This window comes from Anopheles ziemanni, chromosome 2 (assembly GCF_943734765.1).
Source record: "Anopheles ziemanni chromosome 2, idAnoZiCoDA_A2_x.2, whole genome shotgun sequence".
In the NCBI taxonomy this organism is placed as follows: Eukaryota; Metazoa; Arthropoda; class Insecta; order Diptera; family Culicidae; genus Anopheles; species Anopheles ziemanni.
This window is the reverse complement of record NC_080705.1, coordinates 65592965-65605654: the sequence shown is the minus strand read 5'-3', so window position 1 is coordinate 65605654 and position 12690 is coordinate 65592965. Positions and strand designations below refer to the sequence as shown.

Genomic DNA, 12690 nt, shown 5'->3' with positions numbered 1-12690 from the left:
GCGCTACCCGGGTGAATGGTCGATTTTTCCTACTATAAATAGTCCGGATCGGCAGCCAGAAAAGCATTCCAGCTTCACGCTTCAAAGTGTAACAAAGCTTCTTACAAAGCCTCTTGCTCAACTTTTCGCGTTTTTCGCACCAACAAACCCACAAACCCCAAACACTCAAAATGTTCAAGCTCGTAAGTTCAGAAAAATATAGTTTTCATTAAAACCCTCCTCCAAACACGCACACACAAGTGTACACATCCTTTTAGTGCTAGTGATAGTGAGAAAAAGTGTGTATGTGTGTGTGTGTGTGTGTGAGCGAGTGGGTTCGATCTTGTGTCCTGTGATGTTTCCGTGCTAATGCGCCCTCGGTGTCCTGGTTTTTGTCCATCTCCTCTCCCTCAGGCTGTTCTGCCCCTGTTCTTCGCCGCCGTCTCGGCCGGATACCTCGGTGCCCCGCTGGCCTACTCCGCCCCGGCCTACGCTCACGGAGCGGCATACGCCCACGGTGCATACGCCCATGCCCCGCTGGCCGCCGCCTACCACGCCCCGCTCGCTTACTCCGCCCCGGTTGTGAAGACCGTCGCTGCCCCGGTTGCCTACGCCGCCCCGGCCTACGCTCACGCTCCGCTCGTTAAGGCCGTCGCCCCGGTTGCCACCAGCTACGCCAACACCTACAAGGTAAGAATCGGGTATCCCCAAATATCCCGAATGCGAATTTTCATTCTATTCATCAAAGTTCCCTATGGAAGGGTTCGTCGCTTGATGTTGAAGTCTTTTGAAAAATGTTTTAATAAAACACACTTCTTTGTCTTCCCCCGTAGGTCTCCGTGAAGGCCCCGGTTGCCTACGCCGCCCCGGCCGTCGTGTCGCACGCCCCGGTCGCTTACGCCGCCCCGGCCTACGCCCACCACGCCCCTCTGGCCTACGCCGCCCCGGCCTACGCCGCTCCGGCCTACGCTCACGGATACTACCACTAAGGAGGACGTGCCGGGACTCGCCAGACCGCCACGGGTGATCCAGCAGTGATAATCCCTGCCCGGTGCTAGCTAGCTTCCATCATCGTCGCATCCCTTCCCTCCAACCCGCACAAAACTCAAACCCCGTGCTCTTGCCAATTAGGGTTAGAAACAAACATCAACATTCCGTTGCAGCGGGCGATTTCGATCCGCACACTTCCGCGTCCCTAGCGGAAGCCGGGCGAGATTTGCCACACTTCAGCCAAAACACTCTCGGCAAACAAACGGCGAACAAATCAAACGTCAAACCATCAAACAAACTGAACAAACTGAGTCCAACAGCAACTGTGTACATACGATGTAAATTCACTGTATTTATTACGGAATAAAAATACTACAAAAAATATACCTCAATTGGGTTCCCTTCTTTTCGATCGGCTTACTTCACCCTCTCTTCCGCAACAGGAGCACATCAAGGGTGGAAAAAGTCTTATTCTAGGACTCACACTACCGTTGCACCATCTAACGGGCTGTCGGTGCGATTTTCTCACCACGATTCTGTTCTCGTAACCTTTTCCGTCCGTGACTGGTTCGAAATGTCATCTCCTTGGTGGGGACGGAATGAAAAAGAAACCCTACACCGACCGCCCTTTTTGCCCACACTGCGCAAGGGCGGTGGACATTTTAAGAATCGATTATGCAACCGACACGCCACCGATGCCGCCATAAACACACAGCCCGGTGCGCCATCTGTGCGTGTGTTGTGTAAAGTTTTTGGTGACCGACATTCGCTGCACCGCCCCGAGCGGGTGGTTTGGGTAAGAATTCTAAGAAAATCATTGAACCTCCGGGGTGGAGGAGGGAGGAACGAAGCCTGATTGAAACCGACCCGATCGAGGCGCAGCCCTTCTACGTCGGTGTTCAACTCGCGGGGCTGGTTTTAATTATTGTCTTGGTGCGTCGAACTCTTGCTTTCTTGCTTTTTTTAAAAACCTTTACGGCATGCTGCGGCATGTAGGCTCCTCTCCTGTAGCTCATACTCGGGGTGGCTCTAATTTAATTGATCGTCCCCCGAGCCCCACGTCGTCGGCGCAGCTACGCACGGGCGCATTTCCTAATACATCGCCAACCCCTTCGTATGGTTGACAACTTCTTCGCTTGCACCGAGCTGCCGACCGGCATCGCATGACGAGACACTGGCGCAATCTGCGGTCCCATGCCGAGATCCACTGACGAGTCTTGTGTGCGTCGAGCCGGTCAGCCACCGGATGATGGCATGATTACGATGATCGACGCCTGGTTATTGATCGACGAGCCAACTCAGGACGGGATCATCGCGTCACATTGGGTTGTTGAAAAACTCACGTCGTCGCATTTCTTTAAAATTTCAATTTTAACTAAGATCAATGTTAATTGAGGTGTTGGGCTTGTTTTATCAAATAATAGATATTTATTAGTTCATACTTCCACGTTACGCGTCTACAACTTCAGACGAACCAATTTTGCTGGTCTCACCGATGCGTTCCTTTTTTGTAAACTGGTACCAGAAGAACGTGTCTGTTTATCTATAAGTTACTCAATGGTGAAGTAGATGGTCTCTGCTTCCTTGAGATTATCGAACTTGCGGCTCAACGCAGAAGCTTAAGAGATGGAGCACTAGTCAGGATACCTTATAGAGTGAATGAATTTGGCAGTAGCGATCCACTTATCCAATGTTAGGTTGCATATATGTAATAAGCTAGGGTCTTCCTTTGATTTCCACATGTCTGTATGTATTTCAGTTACGTCAGGTCCTGGGTTTTAGTTTGGCATCTTAACTGAGGAATATATGTATAAGATTACCACTTTAAGTCATTAGTTAGGCTCACAGCCGGACAACTAAAGAAAAAATAATAAATATTACCAACATCATTTTACTCAAATAAGGCATTTCATTACTTACCAACCTTCCGCCTCTTGCGTCTAACTGCTTATATATTTATTGTTTCAACGTTTCGTGCAAGTAGTTTCTTTTAAAATTACTGATTTTTCTAAAATTATTCATTTCGTATGGCCCCGAAATTTCTTTGTATGGACTGGAGAACTCAAGGTAAAAATATTTTTAATTAAATCACATTTATCTTGAAGCGTTTTTACAGCAACCCAATATGTAAGTTTATGCACCGATGCTACGATCCGTTTGATTGGTTTCACTCATCCTCACGCTAGATAACTAAACTAGCTGAATGAAGCGAGGCGTTTCATTTTATTGGATGACAATGCTTTCGGCTCGGACAACTCTGGTTACAATAATGCGGTTACGGGGCCAAGCATGATCGCTTTACAACCTCTTTCACGAGCGATTGACATCCCCAAACCGAAAGCGTTATGAAAGGTGGAGCCAGGTTTTTCTTTTAGCTATCAAACGCGGTAGATCATTAGCTGCAGCCGGCCCTAAGACTCAAACTTTTCGAGCTCCAAATTGATTGCACGTGGCCACCCTTCATCCAGAGTGCGCAACATTGTAGAACGAACGAAAGCGAGCAAATCATTCGCGTTCAATCACAGGCGTTCGGTTCGCGTGCCGTACAGCTTAACTAACCTATATCGGGCTTGCCCTTTTTTCCTCCTGTCGACTTTTTTTGTTGGATGTTTGGTCTTTCCACCGAGAAACTATTTCACAACATGTGTTTGAAGATCGATATCGATTCGACCACTTAGTTTCAATTAAATCCTACGGCTCTGGTTTTCTTCTTGTAATATGCTGTATATGTTCTTCTTGGAAGTAAATCCTCATAAGAAAGGATATTAAGCTTTTTGCAAGAAGCTTCCCAAACTCTATTGCAGAAATGCCTTTCGTTGGGCCTGAAAATTCATTCTGGTGGCAAAATTGTTCCTATCCAATTCAACAAATGGTCGTGCGAATCAAAACGCCAAAGCTCACTCTTTCTTGCACATGCACTGAACATACGCTGGGTTCGCTTCTCAATGGTGCAACCACGTACGCAAACGGTCCGGTATCGAAAAGCCAAATCAATTGGAAGGAAATGCACGAGCAGGGGACGCGCGTTAGGGTGCGTGGAACCAATCGAACTCGTAACTTTTCCGAAACCGTTTCGAAACGCATAAATAAATCGGTCGCCCGTTATCGGTGTCGGTGTTCGGTAGCGAGTTTTATTTCGCTTTCGCCAGTAGGATTAGTGCAGCAGCTAAAGGCTATGTGTGCCATTTTAAAAGGATATTTTTGCAGGCGACCGGGGTTTTCATTCAGCTGTTTTTTGTTTGTTGTAGCTCCCCTCGTGATACGATTACGTCCACGTGGGAGCGCGAACTCGATGGAAGCGAAAGTGAAGCGAACATCGTTTTCCTTTTCGGTCTTTTACTCACCGATGGCCAATCGATGGCAACAGATTCACTCGTGATTAAAAATGCACCACTTGCAGACGTGCCCGGAATAACTCGCCGCAGTATGTCTATATGTTAAATCCCACCGGTAATCGGTTGCCCTCGACGCATGACGAAGTGTTATAAATATTTACGCTTCTTCAGTGCGCTCGGATCGGTGGTTCAGATTTATAACGGACGCGAGCGGATGAAGAAGAGAAGGGACCAAAACTCGATCCACTGTACCATAAAACGAAAAACACCTTAATCGTCACACGGGTCTAAGCGCCATACCAATAGCTCTATCGAATACTTACAGGGGAAGTTGTTGTGGCTTTAGATATGTTCAGTTTTGTTCGTTTTTTGCAAACCAACATAACGGGAACTTTCAATGGCAATGCCTTCCACAGCAGAATAGACTCGTGGATGCCGTTTTCCGTCTGCACATGGACAGCCCAGGTCGACCGAGGGAGGGATGGATCACGCGTCCTTGAAAGAGGCAAAACAACACCGTCCAAACATGCGACTAACAAAACGAACAAACAAAACCCCGATTGTATCCAGCCTCATGCAGCTATCTGCATTTACGGCGCCACCGTAAGCCGTTGCTTTTCAATGCTACGTGCTTATGCTGGGGCCGTATGCAGCGTGCCGCGAAAGAAGCGATCATAAGCGATCGGTATCACTAGCTGACACCTTCCCCACCCGCGGCATAGGGCAATGGAACGGTGGGAAAACGGTTCTGCAAGCCGTGCTTTTTTTTTCCGGGGCGAGGCGAGAGGAAAACGAAACAATTTGTAGATTAATCATTCGTTAACGCATACTTATTTGCATTTGTTAGTTTCCCGAAAAAAGTCCCAAAGCTTATCGGCACTAGCAGATCTTTGCCGCGGCGGTGAATGGTAATTTTCCGCTCGGAAGTTTGTATTGGTTCATTCGAAGGGTCAATGTTTTCTTTAGGGAGTAATTAGAATTAATTGTCGGTTATCATACATTGAAGATTTGACAATCAACATACCTGTTCCATGCATTGTACCATCGTTAGCAGATGTTGGAGAAGAAAAAGTTAATAATATTTTTGTGTTATGATTAATCCAGAATTATTTATGTCCAGAAAAAGGAAAACGTGTTTCTACAAAATATAAAAATCTCCCAAAATTATAAACTTTTTGAAAAAACAAAGAAAAACTCCAGAATTGCTCTAGTAACAAACAACTTTTTAATAAGCTTTTCGCAAATTAAAGGGTTATACTTAATAAAAGGTTCGGATACTAAACACACAAAATTACCCACAATTGGCGATGCTAATAGTTTAGTATCCTGTGACCTACAAGATCACGGCTCAACCGTCAATATTGAAATCGAAATAATGCAATCAAATGGCGCGTGATGAAAAAAGGCAGTGACGGGGCATAAAATGGTAGTTGAAATCTTCCAACCAGCACCGCCCAGCATCGGACGATTGAATCTGCAAGGAAATTGCTCAAGTGAATGAGAAAAATCTATAAAATACCTCCACTTCGCAGGCAATAGAATCTGACGCTGTGTGAATGTGTTCTGCGCGAGCAAATTATACACAGCCGGGGACTAGCGAAGCATTCCAGCGGTAATGGATTTCCGCTCGATGGCGGTTCCGGTGCCGATTGAATGTTCGCAATGGTTGCAATCTAAATGACACACGGACACTGAACAGGTACGTTTGATTCTGATTGCATATGATATACCTAAAGGACAATTTCATGATTGCTCTGAGTGAATGTTTAGTGTTATGAAATGGGCTGCGTGTTGTCATTGCACACAGTTTGCTTTAGGCATAGTTTTTTTTTTATTATCGCATAATCAAATTTATTATGAAACGCCCCGAAAGATAATCTTTTCTTTCTCGAAGCTCGAACTGCAACTGGGCAAGTCTCGATTGACTTGTCCGATTTGTAGCTAGAGGCTTCAGAGCGAGGTGTTACAAGGTTGTAACTCGTGGTAAATCTTCACGACCCTCGTCAACTGTCTACCCAGAAGCTAAACCCTCTTTTCATCCCGACTGACACCGACAAATGGAGCATGCTGTCAAGCGCGGCATGGAAAGTCGTAGTCCATCTCAAATGTCTCGAAGCGAATAGGAATCTCCACCGACAGATTGAGGTGTTCAACTTAAGCGGCTCACGTTTAGGTGCAAGAGGTAACCGCCAAAGTCGAGTTTCGTTTTGCCTACTTGTAGGCGAATGGGCAAACTAAAATGGCGCCTGGTACTATTTAAGTAATCATCCACTTACTCGAAGCAACTTGCGCTGGTGTTCCACTAGATGGAGCTACTTGGAGTACGACGCGTCGTTAAGGTTTGTGTTCGTCGAGCGAGAGATTGCCTTACGAAAACCGGTGGAAAGAGTAAAAAGAAATCAAGCCCTATTCCATCATGGAAACTGGTTCACTTTATCCGCGTTCAACGGTGTGATCCAATCCGGTTCGCCGTTCGTGTGCATAATTCAATCTACCGGCTCGGTTCCCGCTGCACCGGTGCGCCGTGCGCGCAGTATTGAACTTGACCCTGGTGGCTTGAACTGTCCTCGTTCCGTCCCTCGGCACCGCCATAAGCCGAAGGCGGAGATTGAGTTGCAGATTGCTACATTCGAACCACGGTCGCGCCACATTGTCGTGACTTTCGTTTTCGTTTGGCATGAGTTTTAACGAGCCTCGGCAGCGATGACGCTCGTGGCGTGTTTATGGCGTGTGCCCCTAAAGACACTAATTGTTAGGCTCGAGGCCAATGAGTTGGCACTTTGCCTTACGAAGCGTTCGGTGGTTTGCTTACCCTTTCGGTGGCGACCGATGTCTAACTATACAAATCTATAAATGTGTACATTGTAATTCAGTAGAGTTTTCCTCTGCGCAACTCTCAACCAAATCCACCCCATAAGCTGCTAACGACCTTGGTCGTGAGACCGAGTTGTCTATGATCGGTTGCAAGATCACAGGGCGTTGGCGTCTGGCGATGAAAATAGCATGTTACGATAAGGAAATCGGAGCAATGGAGCCGCTTGCCCGTTGGGGTTTAAGTTGGCGTTGCTTGATTGCGTATAAACAACTTTATTTTACGATCGGCTTCTCGTCGCGCTCTTTTTGCAGGAATGTTTTACTTTGATACTATCTGTATGTGCTATTGATGGTGATTAGTAGTAGGACAGATTTGCCGTTCGATATTAAATGCCATTGAACTTGACTTGACGCAAGTGAATTATGCTATCACGTTTTCATGAATCTTTGATCCGTAGTTGTATTTATGAGTCTTCTTCTTCTTCTTCTTCTTGGCGTAACGCCCTCTTAAGGGGTCATGCCTGCCCGTTAAGGGCTTACGAGACTTGTTTCCCTGTTGTACGTCGATAGTCAGTCCTCTCGTACAGGGGAGGATCCGGTCTCGGTTGGGATTCGAACCCACGCCGTCGAGGTGGTGAGCCCCGGTGCTCATGGGCCGATTTTCTAACCGGCGCTACCGCTCGGCTGGCGCGGACCCTTATTTATGCGTAAATATATTAAACAGAATATAAGTGGATGCAGTATTATTTATGGAAAAATATATTAAAAAGAACATAAGTGGATGCAATAATATGCAACACAATTGTATAAAGATGAAAAATAAAGAAATTTTATTTGGTAGTTTAAGACTTAACAACAGCAGCAAGTTGCTTAGGATTATTAACGAAAGCACCACTCTACTTTTACTTGTTTGTTTTTACTTGCCAAGCGCAAATGAAACCAAAAACCTTATGAACTGCACCACAATTCAAACCTCCTGATTAACGTGACACAATTTTAATTGGATAGGATAAATCTTACCCTGGTGATACATGGCTTTGTTGACGGGTGATAAATAAACGAATAGCATGAGTTGGTTTGAACCTGCGTTACCGAAAAAGTACATTTCCTTGAGGTGCTGCAGAAGAATGTGGTGCGGAATAGATCTTAAAAGTGAGAAGGCAATAAAATGATCCTTTCGAAAAGTGTCCTAAATCGTTCCCGGCATTTGACGTACAGCTGTTGGCCCTCACAACACGATCATGTACGCCATCTTATCCGTCGTTACGTAATGACAATATGCCGGCCCTCGGACAAGAAACCGAGTCGGACGATTGTGGCTTAAGCGGTGAGCTGTGATGGCGCGAACGGCCTTTGTTTATGGCGAGAAAAGAACTTATAAAATGGAAAAAGAAACAAATGTAGTACAACACAACGTAGGTCTCATGTGTAGGTGCCGATAGGTCAGGCAACACTTGGACCGTGGATCATGGTTCTGTTCTCTCGAGTGAGAAAAACCACATAATAACACGTCCCACGCTTCAGGTTGAGTTCTGGAGCCCAAGCCCGAAATTGATTATGATTTATATTGGACACAAGGAAGGTAATTTCGCTGTCATCGCGTTCGGGGACTTTGGCGGTGAGAGGTACCTCCAAGAATGGAGGGCCGATTTATTTACGGCTACCGGTAGTTACCGATCGTATGGCTTCATAATCCATCCGGCTGGCTTGTGGATCCCTGGCCGATCGCATGAAATTGCTCCCGTAAGGCTGCAAAATGTAAGAGATTTCTACCGCCGGGTCGCGGGCATCGGAACGGATGGGAAAAAAGTGGCTTGCTCTGATTGGATATTTCCTTCAGCGCGTACCGCGTATATACAGTACGACGATCTTTTGCAATCCGCTCCGTTCGGATGGCATAAACACTGCCACGGCACTGCCATTCACAGCCTTAATCTCACTGAGAACATAGGAAAAGGGCTATGTCAAACGTGATGTCTGCATGGCAAGTACAGGGTATTCCAGATTATAATGACTTATCATTCTAAATCTTTATTTAATTAAATTTTTGCAATTTTCCGTTCGTCGTATTCTTAAATCTTACATTTATTTTTTTGCATGTGACACGTCATCCGCTAGAGGGACAAGGCCTCTCTCCGAATAGAGTTTTTATTGATCGAAAAACGGTATATTATAGATCGGTGGTCAGCTGTTCGTAATACCGAAGGGTTCCGGACTCGAGATTTGATCCCACATCTGTGGCGTGATGTTTCCTCACGCTACCGCTGCGCCATGGGCACCTCCAAATCTTATATATTAGTTTGCTAGACTAATATAAAAATAAGAACTACAAGCCGAAAGTTTAATCGTTGCCAAACATACGGACAGTTTATTTTATCGATTCCCAAAATCACTTTTGAATTCAAGGATTTCAGTCTTACCTAGGAGCTGCTATCCAACTACAAATTGACCAGCTAAAACTGAGAACGTCACATGACGCTTTTCCTTGTCTCCCTGTGTCACCCTGTAGCAAGTGCGTAGTCATGTGAAAGCGTGTGTGTAAATCGATCGGTGGTAATATAAATTAACTTAATCGTTCCGCTCTTTGGGCGCCCGATCGATGGGCATTAATTACGGAGCATGGAAGGCGCTGTGGCGACTGCGTGCTTGGAAACTGGTCCAACAGTTTTCTGACTCCCGGTAGTAGGAAACCACTTGACGGGTGAGCTCCATCAAAACCGTACCAGTATAAGAAGGTTACGCTTTGACGCCCGAGAACGGTGCGTTATTAAAATCAATGTAATAGCCCTACGCCCTGCAAAATACATATGGAAATTCGAAGTTCCTTCTTTTCGTTGCAGTATTTTTAAGTTCAGCTTCAGCAAAACTATATTGTTTCAAATAAATAAATTAATTCGGAGGATCTTGAAAGATAATATATTTTATATTGGTGATAATTAGCCCCATATCACTTACAGTACTTTCATGTGATGTCGCAAATCTAGTTGTTAATGAACTCTTAATGTATTTTGAATATAAAGCTCTGTCCTTTCTTTCTACTTCTCACCTATAACCCCCACATGGATCATGATTTGTCATCATGATTTACAGAACAAACACCTAGTGGGATGATTAAGTGGAGACTTCTTAGTTATCTCGATCATAACAATCCATCTTCGTTAGTTAGGCCATCTGTTAACCAACCTGGCATCTCCATCTTGCTGTCCTCGCTTGTGGCTACCATACACATGGTCAAAGAGAAAAGACGGCTGTGTCCATCCAACCGTGTTAGGTAATTCGGTTGCTTTCGGTGGCAACTGGTCCGACGTGACAACTGTCACGTGCCGTTACGCCAGATTTGCGCCAGTAGACAATTCATTTTACTCGATCGGTAGACTCATTGTTTGTTAAAGGAAAAATGAATCATTCCGGTAAACACATGCTCGCGTGGACAAACACCACGAAGGGAAACAATGCTACACTATGCTCATTGTAACCGGCTGAGAGATTAAGACTTCTCCTCGGTGGTGTGACAAATCGGGATTCCACCTCCGGGGTCTAGGAACCTAAAACTGCTGAAAACACATTCATCAAAACCCTTCAGGCGACCTTCTGCCCTGCCTTTCTTTCCACTACGCTCGCCACGGTTGGAGTTGAGTCGAGTCATTTCATTCATTTGTGCAATCGCGTGCCAAAGCATTTTGGACCCGGTTCATTCACAACTCAATTCAATCGCGCTCGTGCAAGCCGTGCCTTCGTGATCGGGGACGTGATCGCAAAACGACCGTTAGAATGGAAGAGGAAGTGCATGGATTCGAGTCATTGTAAGTGCTTCACAAACTGTAAAAGCATAAGAAGCAGTTCAGAGAAAGAGAGTTCGAAGATGTTATTGTGTGGTATTTGGAGGACAAAATGTGAAAGCTATATTGAGAAGATGACGATTACGGTAACAGGAAAAAGATAAACGCTCTAATTTCTTGGATATAAATTATTAAATATACAGCTACATTTTACACTACAATAGTGGAGTAATTAATTATAATTAAATGTTATTTATTTTTTTTCTATAATACAACTGTTGTTTACCAAAAATCAACCTGAACGAGAATACCAACTTATAAATACAAAAATACAAAAGTTCTAATAAGTCTATCAGACAACTCTATACTAAGTACAGCATCAAGGTGCTCTTCTTAAATAAACATGATTCTTCTTATCTTGATCAACCTCATCAGCTGCCTGTGCGTAAGTTCTTTGTTTTTCGCTCGGAATGCACGCCCTTTGCTGTGGTATAATAACGTCGTCACCTTTCCCGGGAGTTCTTCCACGCAGGATCCGGTTAAACTGGATTTATGTTCTGAGTGCGTGCGAGAGAACGCGGGATGTGATTTTTGCTGCCAAAGAAGGAAGCGGAATGTACCACAAGGAGGGGCGCAAAATCCACCCTTGCGAAGCCGTGTTCAATAACAAGAGCAGAAACATTTTTACGGAAAAACGAGCGCATCCAGTTCAAGTTTTTTTTTCTAGTTTTGTTTGCAAATCAAACCAATACATAATGTCCTTTCTTATGCAGCCTTAGAAGCGCTCGGAGTGCAAATGGGAATTGGGAGGATGAAATATTCAACACAGCATGGCGCTGATGAGGTTGTGTAAAAAGTGAAACCAAAAGACCTAACCACAGGAAAAGAAAAAAAGTAAGAAGCCCGGCTGTAAACGCAAGAAAACGTTCTCTAAACTGGTTAACCAAAACGAAAAAATAAGAGAAAATTAAGAGTAATGCAACAAAGCAAGAGCATACTTTGCCCCGCAGCGTATTACCTTCCATGATAAGTTGCTAATCCTTTTTGCGATTCTTGTGAAACATTTCAGTGCAATAAATAGACATAAACACATACGAAAATACTCGTTGGTCTTACAATAGTATCGTATTGTGCAAGCGATCGATAAACATATATCCATTGCACCCGAATGCACTTTCTTGCAACCGCTGTCCAGCGGACGGTGCGTCATGTTGCGACAAACGGCCCGGCAGCATAATTATAAACGAAAAATTGACACTAAAAATAATAAAAAAGCTGGCTGCGCAACGACCGTCCCGATCGATGCCCGGGTTGCCCGGAATCGTGACCGGTTCGTTTGACTGTTGGAATGACGAAAGCGGCATAGGTGACCATGCAGTACAATGCACCCGCGGCAGGAGAAGGATGCAGTCCGCGTGCAATGCCAGCGTTGAGTTTTCCTATTTACTCAGTGTTTTCCTGGTTTATGTTTTGGTTTTGCTTAAAACCGAGGTACTGTTAGTAACATTTTCGAGTGGACGTGGGTGTTTCGCTAACGTTCCCCAGCCTGGGATACCATTTCGGCGACACAAGAATGAAAGCAAACTGCACCGCAGCGCAGGAGGGTTGATGTAAATGAGTTCTCTGTACTCCTGTGGGTAATTCCTACCACGGTGTGTTAACACATGTACGCTGGTCGGTCGTCCCCCTCGGTATGCCTGCATGGATTGCGGATACAGTACATGCGCTAAAAATATAGATCGCCACGATGTGATTGCCCGATTGCTGCAGCTAGTAGCAGAACCCTTCGATAT

At 45.1% G+C, this 12690-nt stretch overlaps 1 protein-coding gene across 1 annotated transcript; it reads left to right on the top strand.

Annotated features, from left to right (window-relative positions):
- Positions 1-170: 170 nt before the first annotated feature.
- Positions 171-968, top strand: LOC131282830 (cuticle protein 16.5-like). Its single transcript, XM_058312372.1, has 3 exons — positions 171-182; positions 394-669; positions 813-968. Exons 1-3 carry the CDS (start codon positions 171-173, stop codon positions 966-968), a joined length of 444 nt encoding a protein of 147 aa, XP_058168355.1.
- The last annotated feature ends 11722 nt before the right edge of the window (positions 969-12690 follow it).

Bases quoted from the DNA above. Each gene is read 5' to 3' on its own strand.
- LOC131282830 (XM_058312372.1), top strand. The intron at 670-812 runs GTAAGAATCGGG...CTTCCCCCGTAG, and splicing joins GCTACGCCAACACCTACAAG to GTCTCCGTGAAGGCCCCGGT.